At 28.8% G+C, this 14,565-nt stretch overlaps 1 protein-coding gene across 1 annotated transcript; it reads left to right on the top strand.

Moving 5' to 3' along the window:
* Positions 1-4,396: 4,396 nt before the first annotated feature.
* On the top strand, positions 4,397-12,416 carry LOC107072838 (nose resistant to fluoxetine protein 6-like). Its single transcript, XM_089175679.1, has 13 exons — positions 4,397-5,340; positions 7,543-7,787; positions 7,870-8,063; positions 8,152-8,276; positions 8,516-8,743; positions 8,860-9,076; positions 9,714-9,879; positions 9,971-10,050; positions 10,164-10,259; positions 11,404-11,533; positions 11,638-11,812; positions 11,896-12,038; positions 12,130-12,416. Exons 1-13 carry the CDS (start codon positions 5,133-5,135, stop codon positions 12,253-12,255), a joined length of 2,133 nt encoding a protein of 710 aa, XP_089031805.1. The 5' UTR covers positions 4,397-5,132; the 3' UTR covers positions 12,256-12,416.
* The last annotated feature ends 2,149 nt before the right edge of the window (positions 12,417-14,565 follow it).

The following is a 14,565-nucleotide window of genomic DNA, read 5'->3' as shown; positions in this document are numbered from 1 at the left end:
CGGTGGTAGTTAACATATGTTCAGTGTTTTCTGCCGTACAATATTCTTTGAAATCTACTGATGTGAATGCTGTCCCTCTGTTTGTCACTATACGTGTCGGGTTACCGAACGTCCTCTGTTGTATTGTCAGTTTGTCTATCGTCTCTCGTGAAGTCGTCGACTTAGTCGAATATAACCAAACAAACTTAGAAAATCCATCTACGATAACCAGAATATGTTTATACGTCTTGTTCGTCGCCGTCATTGGTCCTAAGTGGTCAATATGATAAGTTTCAAGTGGTCTATCCCCCTTCGGTATCGGCTCTAACATACCTTCTTTCTTTCCCTACTTACGCTCTGCTAATATACACGGTATGCAACAACTTACTATTTTTTCTATCTTTTCATTTAATTTTGGTACATAAAATTTCTCTTTCACTCTTTCAGCCACTTTACGTACAGGAAAATGTCCATTCTCGTGAATCTTTTTAATTACATTAATCTGCATGCTCGTAGGTAACACTATTACCTTTTTGTCGTTTACATTTTTCATTAAAATATTATTTTCCAAAAGATAGTCTTCGTATGGTTTTTTTCGACTATTTGACGTATAACACGTAACCTTTCCTCCTCTTCCTGTTTCTTTCTAATATTCTGTAAAAGCGTGTCTTCGATACATCTAACTGGAAAACGACTAAGCGCGTCTACATGTTTCAATCTTTCTCCCACGCGGTGTTCAATTTCATAATCGAATTCTTCTAGTGACAACGCCCACCTGGCCACTTTACGCTCTAAATCCTGTTTTTTAAGTGTCTTTTGAAACGCTTGACAATCGGTAACTAATTTGAATTTAATCCCTAACAAATAAACTCGGAACTTCTGAACTGCCTTAATTATCGTTAAAATTTCCAACTCGTATGAGTGATATTTTTGCTCGGCCTCTGATGTTTTACGGCTCATGTAATAAACCGGATGAAAATCGTTTTCATTGCTGTACCTTTGCAATAATACGGCACCTAATCCATCTATACTTGCATCTGTATGTAATTCTGTTATCGCTTCGGGATCGTAAATACGGAGTACCGGTTCTTTAGATAAAAGATATTTTAACTGTGAAAATGATCTTCTTTCGTCTGTATCTATTCGACTTTACCAAATCTGATAATGACCTTGCTATCTTTGCATAATCTTTAATGAATTTAAGGAAATAACCTGTTAATCCTAAAAAACTCTGTACCTGCTTTTTATTTTTTAGTTCCGGAAAATGTTGTACTGCCTTTATCTTCGCCGGCGATGGGCGGATATTCCTATCCTGTATTATGTGACCTAAAAATTCGATTGTCTTCTGAAGGAATTTGCATTTCTTCCAATTTATAATTAATCCAATTCGCGCTGCAACTTTCAATGTTTCTTCTAACCTTTCATACGCCTCCTCGTTATCAATACCTGAGATAATAAGATCATCCATATACGTTATCACTACTTTTCTTCTTACTAAATCGCCAAAGACCTCATCAACAAATCTTAGAAAACAAGTAGGGCTATTGCATAATCCAAAAGGTGTTTTAAGGAATTCAAATTGACCGTCTTGAGTAACAAATGAAGTGAACTTCCGATTTCTCGCATACTGTAAATGTACTTACGACTACTCTCGTTCGGTTGTTGCCTGCGCTTAAATAATTGCGAATGAATCGTTGCCTGATCTACCTCGGTTTGAAATTCTTTAATTAAACTACGTTTTAAACTGTTCCATGACTTAATTTCTTTTTTGAAGGTGATGAACTGCCTTGCCGATCCCTTCAGCATACGCTTTCCGTACACAAACTTTTGTAACTCGTTCCAACCCAATACTGCACTGGTATCTTCAAAGTCGTCGATCCACTGATCTACTGGTAGCATATCGTCTCCGCTGAAGTATGATAGGCTGTCTTCTACATCCCTTATGGTGAACGAAGCGAATCGCTCGCTGCGTGGTGGCCTCAACTGCTCTTTTTCTGTTGTTTTGTGAATTTCCATGCAATTCTTCCTCTCGTTCGTTTTCGAATTCGGATTTTTCTTCCTCGTCTTCACTTTCTTTAATCCCCATCGCATTCTTTAGGCGATCTCTTAGCGTCTGTTTGTTACCCACTGTAGATAATCCTAATTTCTTTGCTGCATTCTTCAACTTTATCAACTTCATTGAAACAATCTGTTCACTTGTGTAATTAGTTATTTCTTCTTCTTCTTCTTCTTCTTCTTCAGCTACTTTATTTTTGCCTTTGCTTTTCTGTTCCGGCTTTCGTCTTCCTTGTGATGAGCCTTCGACGATCGTTTCGTCCAACTCTTCACATCCGCTCTCTTCTTCTCTCTCCTTTGTTTCATATGTTACCTTAACTTGAGCCATCGTCTTAGCCTTTTTACTTACTTTTAACACTTACTACCGTCTTACTATCTTACTGTTACACCAACACTACCGATTACTATGCAAATTTTAATCTAGCATTCATGCGTGGTCCACTTTTACGCGCAATGCCCTTATTCAACTTTTCGTTATTCGGCTGTTTATATTACATAGTTTATCCTTTGCCTAACTATATCCGATAAGTATTCTCTGGCCCACTCATGCTTAAGTGTTCTCACTCACATTCTCACACCCCACATATATATATATATATATATATATATATATATATATATATATATATTAGGGTGGGTCAAAAAAATGACTTATTTTTTTTTTCAAGTGCCAAGCAAAAATGGGTTACTAGACACCTTAAAAAAATTCTCACCCAATATGAGCTCTTAATTTTAATAGGAAGATCCTCCGCATCGCAGTTTATTATTTTTTTTTCAGTCCAATAGAATAAAATTCATACCTTATTATTTATGATTGTACAGAAAAATGTTCTGGAAGAATTTTGTAGGAAATGTATTGCTCTACAAAAAAAAATGGTATATTTTTTCCGTAAGCCTCACCATTTGAATGATATTGAAGATTTAATTTTGATGATTTTTAGACAAATTTCATTTTTGTTTATGAATTTTATAGCTCGACAATAAATGACTATTATAAGATGCGCAATACAAATTTTTGTAGGAAATTAAGTGATCTATAAAAATGGTGTCTTATGTTTTGGCGATTAAATTAAGCGTTCAATAGATATTCAGAGACAAAAATCAGTACACATGAAAGTTCGATGATATATATATATATGGGGCATTCCACGTTAAATCAATCACTTCTGACCCCGACCCCTTTCGATTTGGCTGAAAGTTTTTTATCCTATGCTACCCTATGAAAAACAATTTTCAGAATTATTTCAAATTTTTTTACCACACCCTAAAAAAAATTTTTAATTTTTGAAAAATATGGCTCTTTTCTTTGAAATGGCTATAACTTCTTTAAAATTCAACCTATTGGAACGTTTTTTTTTAAATATTTGTTTTTAAATGTACTTTTCAGAAAAAAATACAAAAAAATTTCAAAATTATAAAATCCATGAAATTTTCGTATTTTTTGAGAAAAACCGTTATTTTCTCGAAGTTCGCCATTTTTCATTTTTTTTTATTTTCTAGAAAAAAACTTTGTCTAAATCTGCGATTATCCCCGCCAGTCCCAGGGTAAGCTGAGTTAGTTTCCTATTTTTATTATTTAATTGAAAAAATATTTTTAATTAATTTTTTCTTAAATTAAATTAATGCAATTAAACAATTTTATAATATTATGTACTTAATTTATAGTCTCAAAATACAAAGTTTAAAAAAAAAATTCAACCATTCGTTTTTTGCTGTAAGAATATGATGGAATTATTGCGTCGCTTTTATGTCAGAACATATGACTTAATTTTGAGGTCATAAGTAAAGTCACTTTTCACTTCAAAAATTTGAAGATGACTTTATGACATACGTATGACATCATTTTAAGGTCTTGTGTTCTCTGGGCATCTATGATTTATATTTTTTATTATATCATTCATTATTCATCATTAATCATTCATCATCTTTCTGAAAGAGACTAGCTTTTACGAGTCTTTAACGATGATGATGAATGATGAATGATGAATGATGAATGATGAATGGTGTATATATATAATATGATGATATATAATATAATGATGATATAATAATATAATTAAAAATATAATAAAAATATAATTATATATTATTATAATATAAATCATACATATAACAATATATTTATAATATAAGATTTGTTAACAAAATTGTACATAAACTACAAACTTCTAGGATTGTTTAATAGGAAATAAATTTCTTTTAACATTCATACTAAAAGAAGTTCTACTTTATAAAATATTCATTGATTAAAAAAGCTATGAGTAATTCATATAAAAAAATAATGATAATGTAAGTCGTAAAAAAAAGCAATTAACTAAAAAAATTTCTTAACATGATATAAATGTGAGTGACGTAATGAATATAGGTCGTAATATAAAATGATATTTATTATGGATTTTGTGGAGATGGCAGTGATTCAAGGAGGGATAAATTAATAATAAGACCTTTTTTGATACGCAGTCAAGCAACGATAGTCATTCGCTTTAATTGGTGTGATAATATTCCAATTAACGCTTATAGATATTGCACGTTTGCCGTGTTATAATAATCAGGTATAATTTCAAATAATATCATTCTTTTATTTTTTTGTCATGTTTTTTTTAACTTCAAATATTCATATATATATTTTGATCTCGGTATAAACAATAACTCTGTGAAATAATTATATTATTATTTAAATATTAATGGTTTTTATATAATTACAATAATATTATACAAGTAGATTAATAGATAGTGAAGAGATGGATTTAAAGAAGACATTGTTTATCAGGAAGTTTTCCAGCAATTTTCTTTCGCTTGGGTTGTGTGGTAACTTTTCAACGAGTTCACTTAGTTCTTTCACGTTCGTCGTAAATCATTAATCGAGTATGGTTTCAAGTAATATCATTAGTTCATCTTCTCTTTTCATGTTTCTTTCCTTTTAAATATTTATGTAGTTATTACTTTGTATATTTACATTTTTGTTCAGTGTAACAATAAAAGATATACTACTCAAATAAGTGAAAGTAGCCTAAAAATTGAATTTTTTTGACAATTATTATACATGAATTAAAAAAAAATTCAACGATTGTACAACAGAACAACATCACATTGTGAAAATGGCACGTCCAGGGTTCAAATTACTCGCAGGATTGCTCTTTTTTCTTAATTATTGTACAGCAAATCAAATGAAAGAATTGAAGATCCATACGTTGCCTGTTTATGCAATGTTAGCAAACTCAGGACTTTTAAACTCAACTCAATGTGGAAAGGAACTTACTGAATTTCGACAAGCCATTGATCAGCAAAAATTATGGAGTTTGAAAGGTATAAGAAAGTACGAAATAATATCTTTTATTAGATATTTTAATCACTAATTGTAGAAAATAATTATTCATCTAATTATAAACGAGATTTTAGAATGCTTATTTTAATTAAGCATTGATGTATATATGAGTATGTATTGTTATTTACTTCAAAGAAGGAACAATATTGCAGGAATAGGAATATGAAGGGAAACACTTTTATACACAGCAAATAATAAGTTTAATTTATTTAAAAAGTTATATTATATTTGATATTTATCTAGAAAAGGGGTTCTTAACCATAGAGATATTACAGATAAAGGAAACAAACCATAGGCGGTTGTGTAAGTGGAAATGTCTGTGTATGAATATAGCAGCAAAAAACGAAAGGTTGATGTTGTCTCTCTCTAACTCATGCGGTACCAGCATATGCGCATTTTTATTTTATTTTATTTTTTATTTTTTTATCGTAGAAGCTCGTTAGATGTACGATTGTTCGCAAGTTAGAGAGAGACAACATCAATCTCCTATCTTCTATTTCTTTTTATTTCGCTGACAGGTTTTATGCTGGCTTGTTTGCTCTATGTGTAGTATCTCTACGTTTTTAACACGTGCGAAACTTTGTTCGAAATCTTCTTGGTAAAAACTGAACTAAGACTTTTTAAGAAATTACACTTTTTTGAAAATAATTTCAAATTTTTCAAATTTTTACTATTATTATAATTATTATTAATAATAACTGGCATTAGGAATTCAGCAGTTCACTGCCGCAAATACTAAATCCCGCTATTGTTCCTGTCCTTGAACGCGATCCTTTCATTCGCGGTCTTCATATCCTATTTCTTTTAGGTCCATTCTAATATTATCCTCCCATCTACGTCTCGGGCTACCTAGTAGTTTTTTCCCGTTTGGTATATGGACCAATATTTTATGTGCCGCTCGATCCTTCCCCATGCGCGCTACGTGACCAGCCCATCTTAATCGGCGTTATAATCGTTAACATACACTCAGTTTAATCCTATTGATAAGATATATTTAAAATAGGTATTAAAAAAAGTACAATAGTAGCTTCACAATCTTACGCGAAAACAAGTGAGAAAAGAAACTCCACTCTTACAACTTGATAATGACTTGCGACCGATGACGACTTCTATTACAACTGCGACTGTTACGACTGATCAACTGATTACTGCCTGACAACGACTGACTACTGACTGCGCTTTGCCTAAATCCGCGTCCCTTTATATTCATCCGCAGCGTTCTAGAATTTTTCAAACGTCCGGTCCGATGCATTAAACAAATCATCGATATCGCTCGAGAACCTTCTAGGCTCACACAGAATCACACACACAACTTAACAATTTACGAAGAACGGACCTTAAACCGCCTTTCTTTATTTCGACTATCTGTTCCTTTGTCCTTTATTCTTTCGTCGCTTACCCGTTTATCTATGTTTATTCTTTTACACTTAAAACGTTACTACATAAATATTTTTAAATATACTTAAAAACCTTAGTTTAACTATATACTATTGAAAATTATGATTACAAAAAGACGGAAATGGTCAATTTTTCAAGTAGATAAAATTAACAGTTTATTCAGATTTCCAGGGTTACTTTTTTAATTTACGAACAGTATATTTTTTTTAATAAGAATAATTTCTTACAAAAAACATCTATTATTGTTTAGTATAAGGCTATGGAATTGCGGAGTTATTACAATGCTTTTAATTTTTAAAAATCTGGTAATTAGATAATCTGAAGCTTTATTGTAGTTATCAATATGCGAAAACTTTACCGTTACATCGAGTGTTTAAAACCATTATCGAAAAGGTTTCTAATGAAGTTGGAAATGATAATAAAATTTTAGCTAAATCGAAATTGGTCGAGATCCAAAGTGGTTGATTTGACATTGAATGCCCCATATTTTAGAATAAAATGTAGCTGGCTGAAAAAGATGAATACTCAACTTTATAAAGTTTACATTTATGTGATGTCGGTGAATCACTTTAATCAAAATATAATAAATATTCGCAATAGGCAACTTCGAGAAATAAATTTTTTTATTTAGGATAAAATTTCGACCATGTTTTAAGTAAAAGTAACTGCTAATATAACTTGTATAAAAATTCGAAATAGAATATATACAAAAATATAACGATTACAGAAATGAAACTATTTATTAAAAAAAATTATTTTTTTAGTATTTTATTTTTTTTATTTAGTAATCGATGCTAGCGGCGAACCGAGATCAGGATTTATATATGGCAATAATTATTGGTTGGGTAGCAGAAGTCAATGCGAAGATGCAGGAAACAGAGAGCCCTATGAATTGTCGCCAGATGTATTACGAAACAATTCAAAATATCGTCATATGGAGGAGGAATTTCCACCATTCAAAGTGAAATTTTTTGTTGCTAATTTTCGACATAATAGCACTTTACAATATCACTTCGAATTGCCCGAAGAAGTAAGTTTCTATTAAGAATAAAACACACAAACACACAAGTTATTTTAAAAATTTAATTTTATTTTTTAATTTTTCTTTATAGGATTTGATAATATTAGGTATGTGCTTACCAGAATCCTGTTCGAAGGACCATCTTTCTACTCTTCTAGAAATCTTGTTGAGAAATAGAACTCTTTTTAAAGGCGAATTATATTCAGCAGATTTTACGTTGGTTGAAGTAAGAGATCTAGTCGATGACCATCGATGGTTATTAAGTGGAACATTTATTACAATGACGTATATCAATATTTCTTTTACAATTTACGATAGTCCCGCAAGATATATACAATATAATTATATTTTGTTGTTGTTGTTTTCTGTTTAGAGCAATAATCATACTCACATTACTATTAATGATAATAGGAACGGCTTACGATCTTCTGATATATCAAAAACAATTAAAGAAACATTACAAATATATTCAAGACCGAGACAATTTACAAGCAAGAGGTAAGTTTATTTCATAATTTGTAACACTTTTGTTGTAATATACTTTTGTGCTTGAATTATTCCTTAAAATATCTTTTGTTTATACTTTATTATTGCTTAGAATTTAATAATGGATTCCTGTATGTTCCTCTTGTTTATAAGAGACCTTAAGTGATTAGTAACAATAATAAAGTGAGATTATAGTTAACCCTTGAGAAAATACCATTGATTATTTATTATCATAATAATTATCGTTTTAGGTGACACACAAGCACCAAACGATAATAACATTGATCAACCGGAAAAACTAAAATACCAAAGTTTTCTTTGGAACATGTTTTTAGCTTTTTCTGCATATTCAAACACGAAAAGAATATTTAATATGAAATCTGAGAATGCTGGTATTCCGGTTATACACGGATTAAGATTTTTTGCGATGATAATGATTATTTTAATTCATGTATCTTACTTTTCAAAGGATTTTGTAGGTAAAGTTTTTAATTATTAAGATTGAATTTAGGAAACTTTCTTAAAAGATATTTTAATTAAATTTATTTAATATTATGCATTAACATTATCTTCATTTTTCTATTTTTATTAAAAGAAAACCGGTCAATTGCTATAAGAAAAAAACAAGAATTTTTTGGTCAAATAGTATACAATGGAGGAATGCTGGCAGTTGATACATTTTTTTATATTGGTGGTTTCCTAGTCGCATACTTGTATGTAAAAAAAGACATGAGCAAGAATATAAGTAAACCGAATGATTATTTAAATACAATAAAATTATATTTTATCGTTCTCCTGAAAAGGTTTATTAGGTAAGACTATTTTTATAAATGTCAAATATCTAATATAATTGAAGTAATTTATGTATAAGGTTTTTCAAATCTAAGCATGGTAAGTTTAATTTTGTTATTTTACAAAATATATTAATAACAATTATGTCTCGTATATTGATCGCTCAGAAAAACAATTCTTTGTTCGAAAAACTTTATATGTGTGGATAGGTAAATAACACTTTTAAAAGCTAATATTAAATAAAATGACTATAAAAACAAAGAGAAAATAATATGTTTTTTTCGAATTATTTGAGCAATGCCCGCCCGGGCATACTGTGGAGTTTCTACGTTAAATAGGTAATGTGTAAAAGGAGAATGACTTTCACGAATTGTTCGGTTATTCTATAAAATGAAATGAAAGTATAAATCAACCTAGAAAATTCTTTTTTGCTAGGAATTTTTATAGTATGAAGGTAGGGAAAAAAAATCTCAATAAATTTTAATTGTACCTATCAATTAAAATTAGAAACTTCACAAACACAAATTTCTTGTAAAATTTTAGTCAATCTAGAAAAGTGCTAGAAAACTTTATGGTTTTCTTACATAAATTGGTTCAAAATAAGAAATATAATTAATTAGAATATCTTACTTTTTTTCGCTACTTTTGCTATTTTAGATTGACACCTACATTCATGGTATTAATCGGATTAGTGCAGATAAGTGCAACGTGGTACAGTAAAACGTCCCTCTTTCTCATAACGGAACGTAACCACGAAAATTGTCAAAAATATTGGTGGAGAAATATCCTTTATATTCACAACCTTTTTAGTCTACAAGATTTGGTATGGACTTACGATAACAGCAATTTTTATAATTCTCGTATTCTTAATGAATAATAGATATAATATTAATTATCGACATCGATCCTTGTAGTGTATGAGTTGGAGTTGGTACTTGGCGAACGATATGCAGTACTTCCTCATAATAAATTTTCTGTTATTTTTATCTTCAACGTAAGTAAACTCATATTTTTATAAAACATTGTTTTTACTTAAAAAATCTATATTCAGCAGAAATTAAGAAACTTAAAAAAGAGTTTAATTAATCAAGCATTATTGCATTTCAGGTACTTCAAAATAGCAGCTAGTTTGTTGGGTATATTGTTTACCTCGTCAATAATTCTTACTGGCTACATATCATACATTTATAATTTTATTCCTACGTAAATATCAATATTAATAATTATTCATGTATATGGTAATGTATACTTTACGAGCATTATATAGAAGGTTTACCTAAAACCGATATTGTACGTAATGAGAAGGATCTCACACATTGCTTTGTTATTTTACAGAATGCAAAAATGGTTTCGTTTAATCTGTAAAATAGGTTTTAGTTAATTGTGTTTTATGCTGAAGTGTGGAATCTTAAACTATTGTTAATTAAACTGGCTGTGAAAACTCGAGTAACCTATAATCCGACTCTAAACGCAGTCAACTTAAGCATATTTTTTAGATTGGATGAAACTCGCTTGACATTTTATAGACTTACAATACATTTAATTCAATGTTCTAAAAAATCGGAATTTGTACTAATTTTCTGTAGTAATACAAATCCTTTATTTGCGTATTAAAGACACTAACTCTTTTTTAATAGCGACTTACGCATTAGTTGACCGTATTATTCCATTAACTACTGTGACTAAGGAAAGCATTGGAACACTTGCTATGAAATATATTATTTACTATATTAACTTCATTACACAACACATATAAATATAATATTAACAATGATTGAAGGTTTAACTTTTTTTATTACTCATGAAAATTTTTAGGCAAATCGAACAATATATATTCAATAGTTTGGATTCATTACTTACTAACGTAAAATTGCTAGGATATTTGCATATAGTATCTGAACAGATATTTTTGAAGTTTTGAATATTAAATATGACTATCTTTGAGAAGAGTAACGTCTTGTAAACAAATATGCATACTCTTTACTAACTTTTCTGTAACCCTCAGTTATATAAAAATCCGTACTTTGAGTATTATAACTGTCATCATTTAAGCATAACAATTAAACATATATTCAAAATGCTTGAAACTTTACCTTCATAATCTAGAGATTCATACACACATCAAATATTAATAATATGTTGATAATTATTCTATACTATACCTATTATAATTAATAATATATTTCATTGCAAGTGTTCAAATATTTTCGTAAATGACTGCAGTAATGGTCTTTAATCTATTTGAAGATAAATATTTACGAGCGAATTTATATAGATAGATAATTTCTCAAAAGTAACCTTTAATGAACAAAGTAATCGATTAATTTAACGTTGGATTGTATTACAGAATTGATAAGGAAATAAATTTAGCGGACGTACTATACTATCCACCATGGACCAGGATAGGACCTTACATAGTGGGTGTGATGACTGCGTATATTGTTGTCAAATTAAACAACAAATTATTATGGAAAAGAGTAAACAAATATTCTGATCGTTTAGCGCTTACAAATACTTCATTATCATATTATTTTCTTGATGATGTTGATGTTTACACTAATGTTGATAAAACTGATTTTAGAAAACAATAATACTCTTTTCGATACTGGCCAGTTTATGTAATTTATTAGTACTGTTTGGATTATATTTGAGAAGAATGTCAGTTTTAACTACTGCTATTTACGTTGCTCTCAGTAGAACTGTATGGGCAATTGGCATTGCATGGCTATTAATAGCATGTTGTACAAATAATGGAGGTATAAATAAATATCTGATTCTATTCTTTATTGCGACACTATTACTTAACAATTATTAATTATTAAATCGATTTATATTTTAGGAATAGTAAATAGTATTCTTTCGTGTAAAGTTTGGATACCATTTAGTAGATTGACTTATGCAGCTTTTCTTTTAAATCCAATTGTTATAAGTTCTATGAGTTTCTTAAGTGAAAGTTCTCTACACATTAATTATTCAACTTTCGTATGTATTTTTTTATTATTTTTGGATTTTAAAGATTGATTAAATGAATTATTAATTATTTTCCTCTACTTTATTCTGTTTTATTTTGCAGGGAATTTTATATGTAGGATACATAATAATTGTTTACATTTGTTCTTACATGGTATCGTTGATGTTCGAATTGCCATACATCTACTTGATGAAGGAAGTAATGGATTATTTGAATATAAAGACATGATTCTGTTTTTTCTCTTTCATAATATTTCTTTGTCATTGTAGCTGACGATTGCAATGAAATGAAACGATACAACTACTTTTCTTCCATGTTTCTACGTGTTTTTTTTTTAAATGTGGGATGTTTGAAAAGTCTATATTCTATTAAAATATTTTAATCAATAAGCATATGATTGCTTATACTTTTTATAAGTATCATTAATTGGTATTTAGAACTCTAATTGTCATTGCCGTAAATACCAAATCTTTTTGTTGTTCTCGTCCCTAAGTGCGACCTCTCCATTCGTGGTCTTCGTAGCCTATGTCCTTAAAATCCCTTAATAATATTTTCCTCCAATCTTCATCACGGTCTTCTCAGTGTGTAATATTTCTTCTATGTTTAAGTGTTTCTATTTTATTGAAAAATTGGTATAAAATTCTTTACTATGCAAATATTATAATTAGTAATTATGAATTATATAGAATATAATAATTGTATTGTCTGCAATATTTTACAAAAAAAAGAATTACCAGATACATTCGAAGAAAAAGAATTAGACAAATCTGTAGAATACATTAGAAGCAGCTGAAAAACTCTATTCAAAAGCAAATAATTCATTGTTACTTTTTTTTGTTTTCTTATAAAATGTACTTGATTCATAAGACATTTAATACGTTCATTGAATTTATTTTTTCTATTTTTTTCTATTAAATATCAAAATATATGTATCGACCACAAGCCATATAAATAAATTATTTTCCTAATTATAATATTTGCATAATTAAGAATCTTATACGAATTTTATAATAAAATGAAAAAATTTTTAAATAGAAGAAAAATGACACGTTCTTTACAAAAACAAATTATACTTGCTATTATATTTGTAATAAAAATACTATAACTTACTGTAGAAATATAGAAAAATAATATAATAACAATATTATATAATAAATTATTTTTTTCGTGATACTACGCACTCGTCTGATACTCTCGAAACTTGCTTTTATGTAGGTTTCACTTATAATTTGTGTGATCTACACATGTAATATTTTTTCTTTTCAATTTAATCATACTGACCTTGGGCCACAGCAACGCTTGGCAGGGCACAGCTATAACCTATGAAATCGTAAAATTTTTTATATTATTTTAATTATATAAGTATAATTTTTTTAATGATGTATAAATGAACGTTATTTAAATTAGAATATACTTATAAATTAAAACTTTATTAAATATAATTAATATCTTTTTTTTATTATTTTATCTTATTGTCTATAATTATAGAGTGTTAGCACGAAGGAATAAATTATTGGAGTAATATATTTTTTGTTATGCTAAAGTACTATAATTTATTACGTGTGCGTATATAAGCACACACACCATTTTCTTTTTTTTCATTTTCACAATATTTTTTCATCGAAGACTAACGATTAGGAAAAAAAAACAATATAAATATTATTTTATTATTGATTATTTTATTTATGATTTCTTTTTTGTATATCTGAATCGGAGAACGTGGATAGGTTTTTACAGATTTATATTAACTGAATAAATATAATAAAATAAATACTCTTTATAGTTGTGAAAATAAATTATAATAAATAATTATAGTGGGTTTAATTGTAGTTGATTAAATGACCCATTTTTTATTCGTTGGATGCTCACTATTTTACATAATATCAAACTAAAAATTTTATAGCGTTTTTTTTCACCAGTTCCACATAGGCACGAATAGGGTGTGACAATAAAACATTTACCATTCATAAAAAAATAAACTCGACCGAGAGTAGGCAATTTTATATATAATATGCGTCATTATTTTCACTCGCATATAAATTTAATCATGATTCTTTTTTCCCAGCCAACTTAGGTAACACAGTAACCATAAAAAACTGTTTGTTCGACTTTGAATTGTTACTTCGGTCGATACGTAGAAAACCGAACATTAAAAATGTTTCTCTCGCCTCAAGCATTTTGTTTATATTTAGGCAATTATTGATTTCCAAAACAACGCACGATCATTTGTTCAAACGACTTTTTAAAACTGTCCGGGCAGCAGGTTATCTATAGTTTTTTTACCTTGTCAACAACATACGAAATAAATTAAAAATAGAAACTTTATAATGATATTTGGAATAAAGATAAATTGCTTTATATGATGAGATATTTGTATCGCAGTTTTGAAAAATCCAAATTTATTAAGTAAATAAGAATACTAATGCATTGTAAAAAATCAAAAACCAGAACACTTAAATGATTTTTTACAATTCTTTGGAAATTTTTTAACCTTTGATGGGAAAGATGTCTTCTTTGCAGAAAAAAAGTGTTACAGGT

The sequence above is a fragment of the Polistes dominula genome, unplaced genomic scaffold (assembly GCF_049000335.1).
Source record: "Polistes dominula isolate Pdom_NZ unplaced genomic scaffold, Pdom_raw_medaka contig_32, whole genome shotgun sequence".
Taxonomy (NCBI): domain Eukaryota; kingdom Metazoa; phylum Arthropoda; class Insecta; order Hymenoptera; family Vespidae; genus Polistes; species Polistes dominula.
Note: the sequence above shows the minus strand (reverse complement) of the source record. Positions and strands in the feature narration are given on the sequence as shown.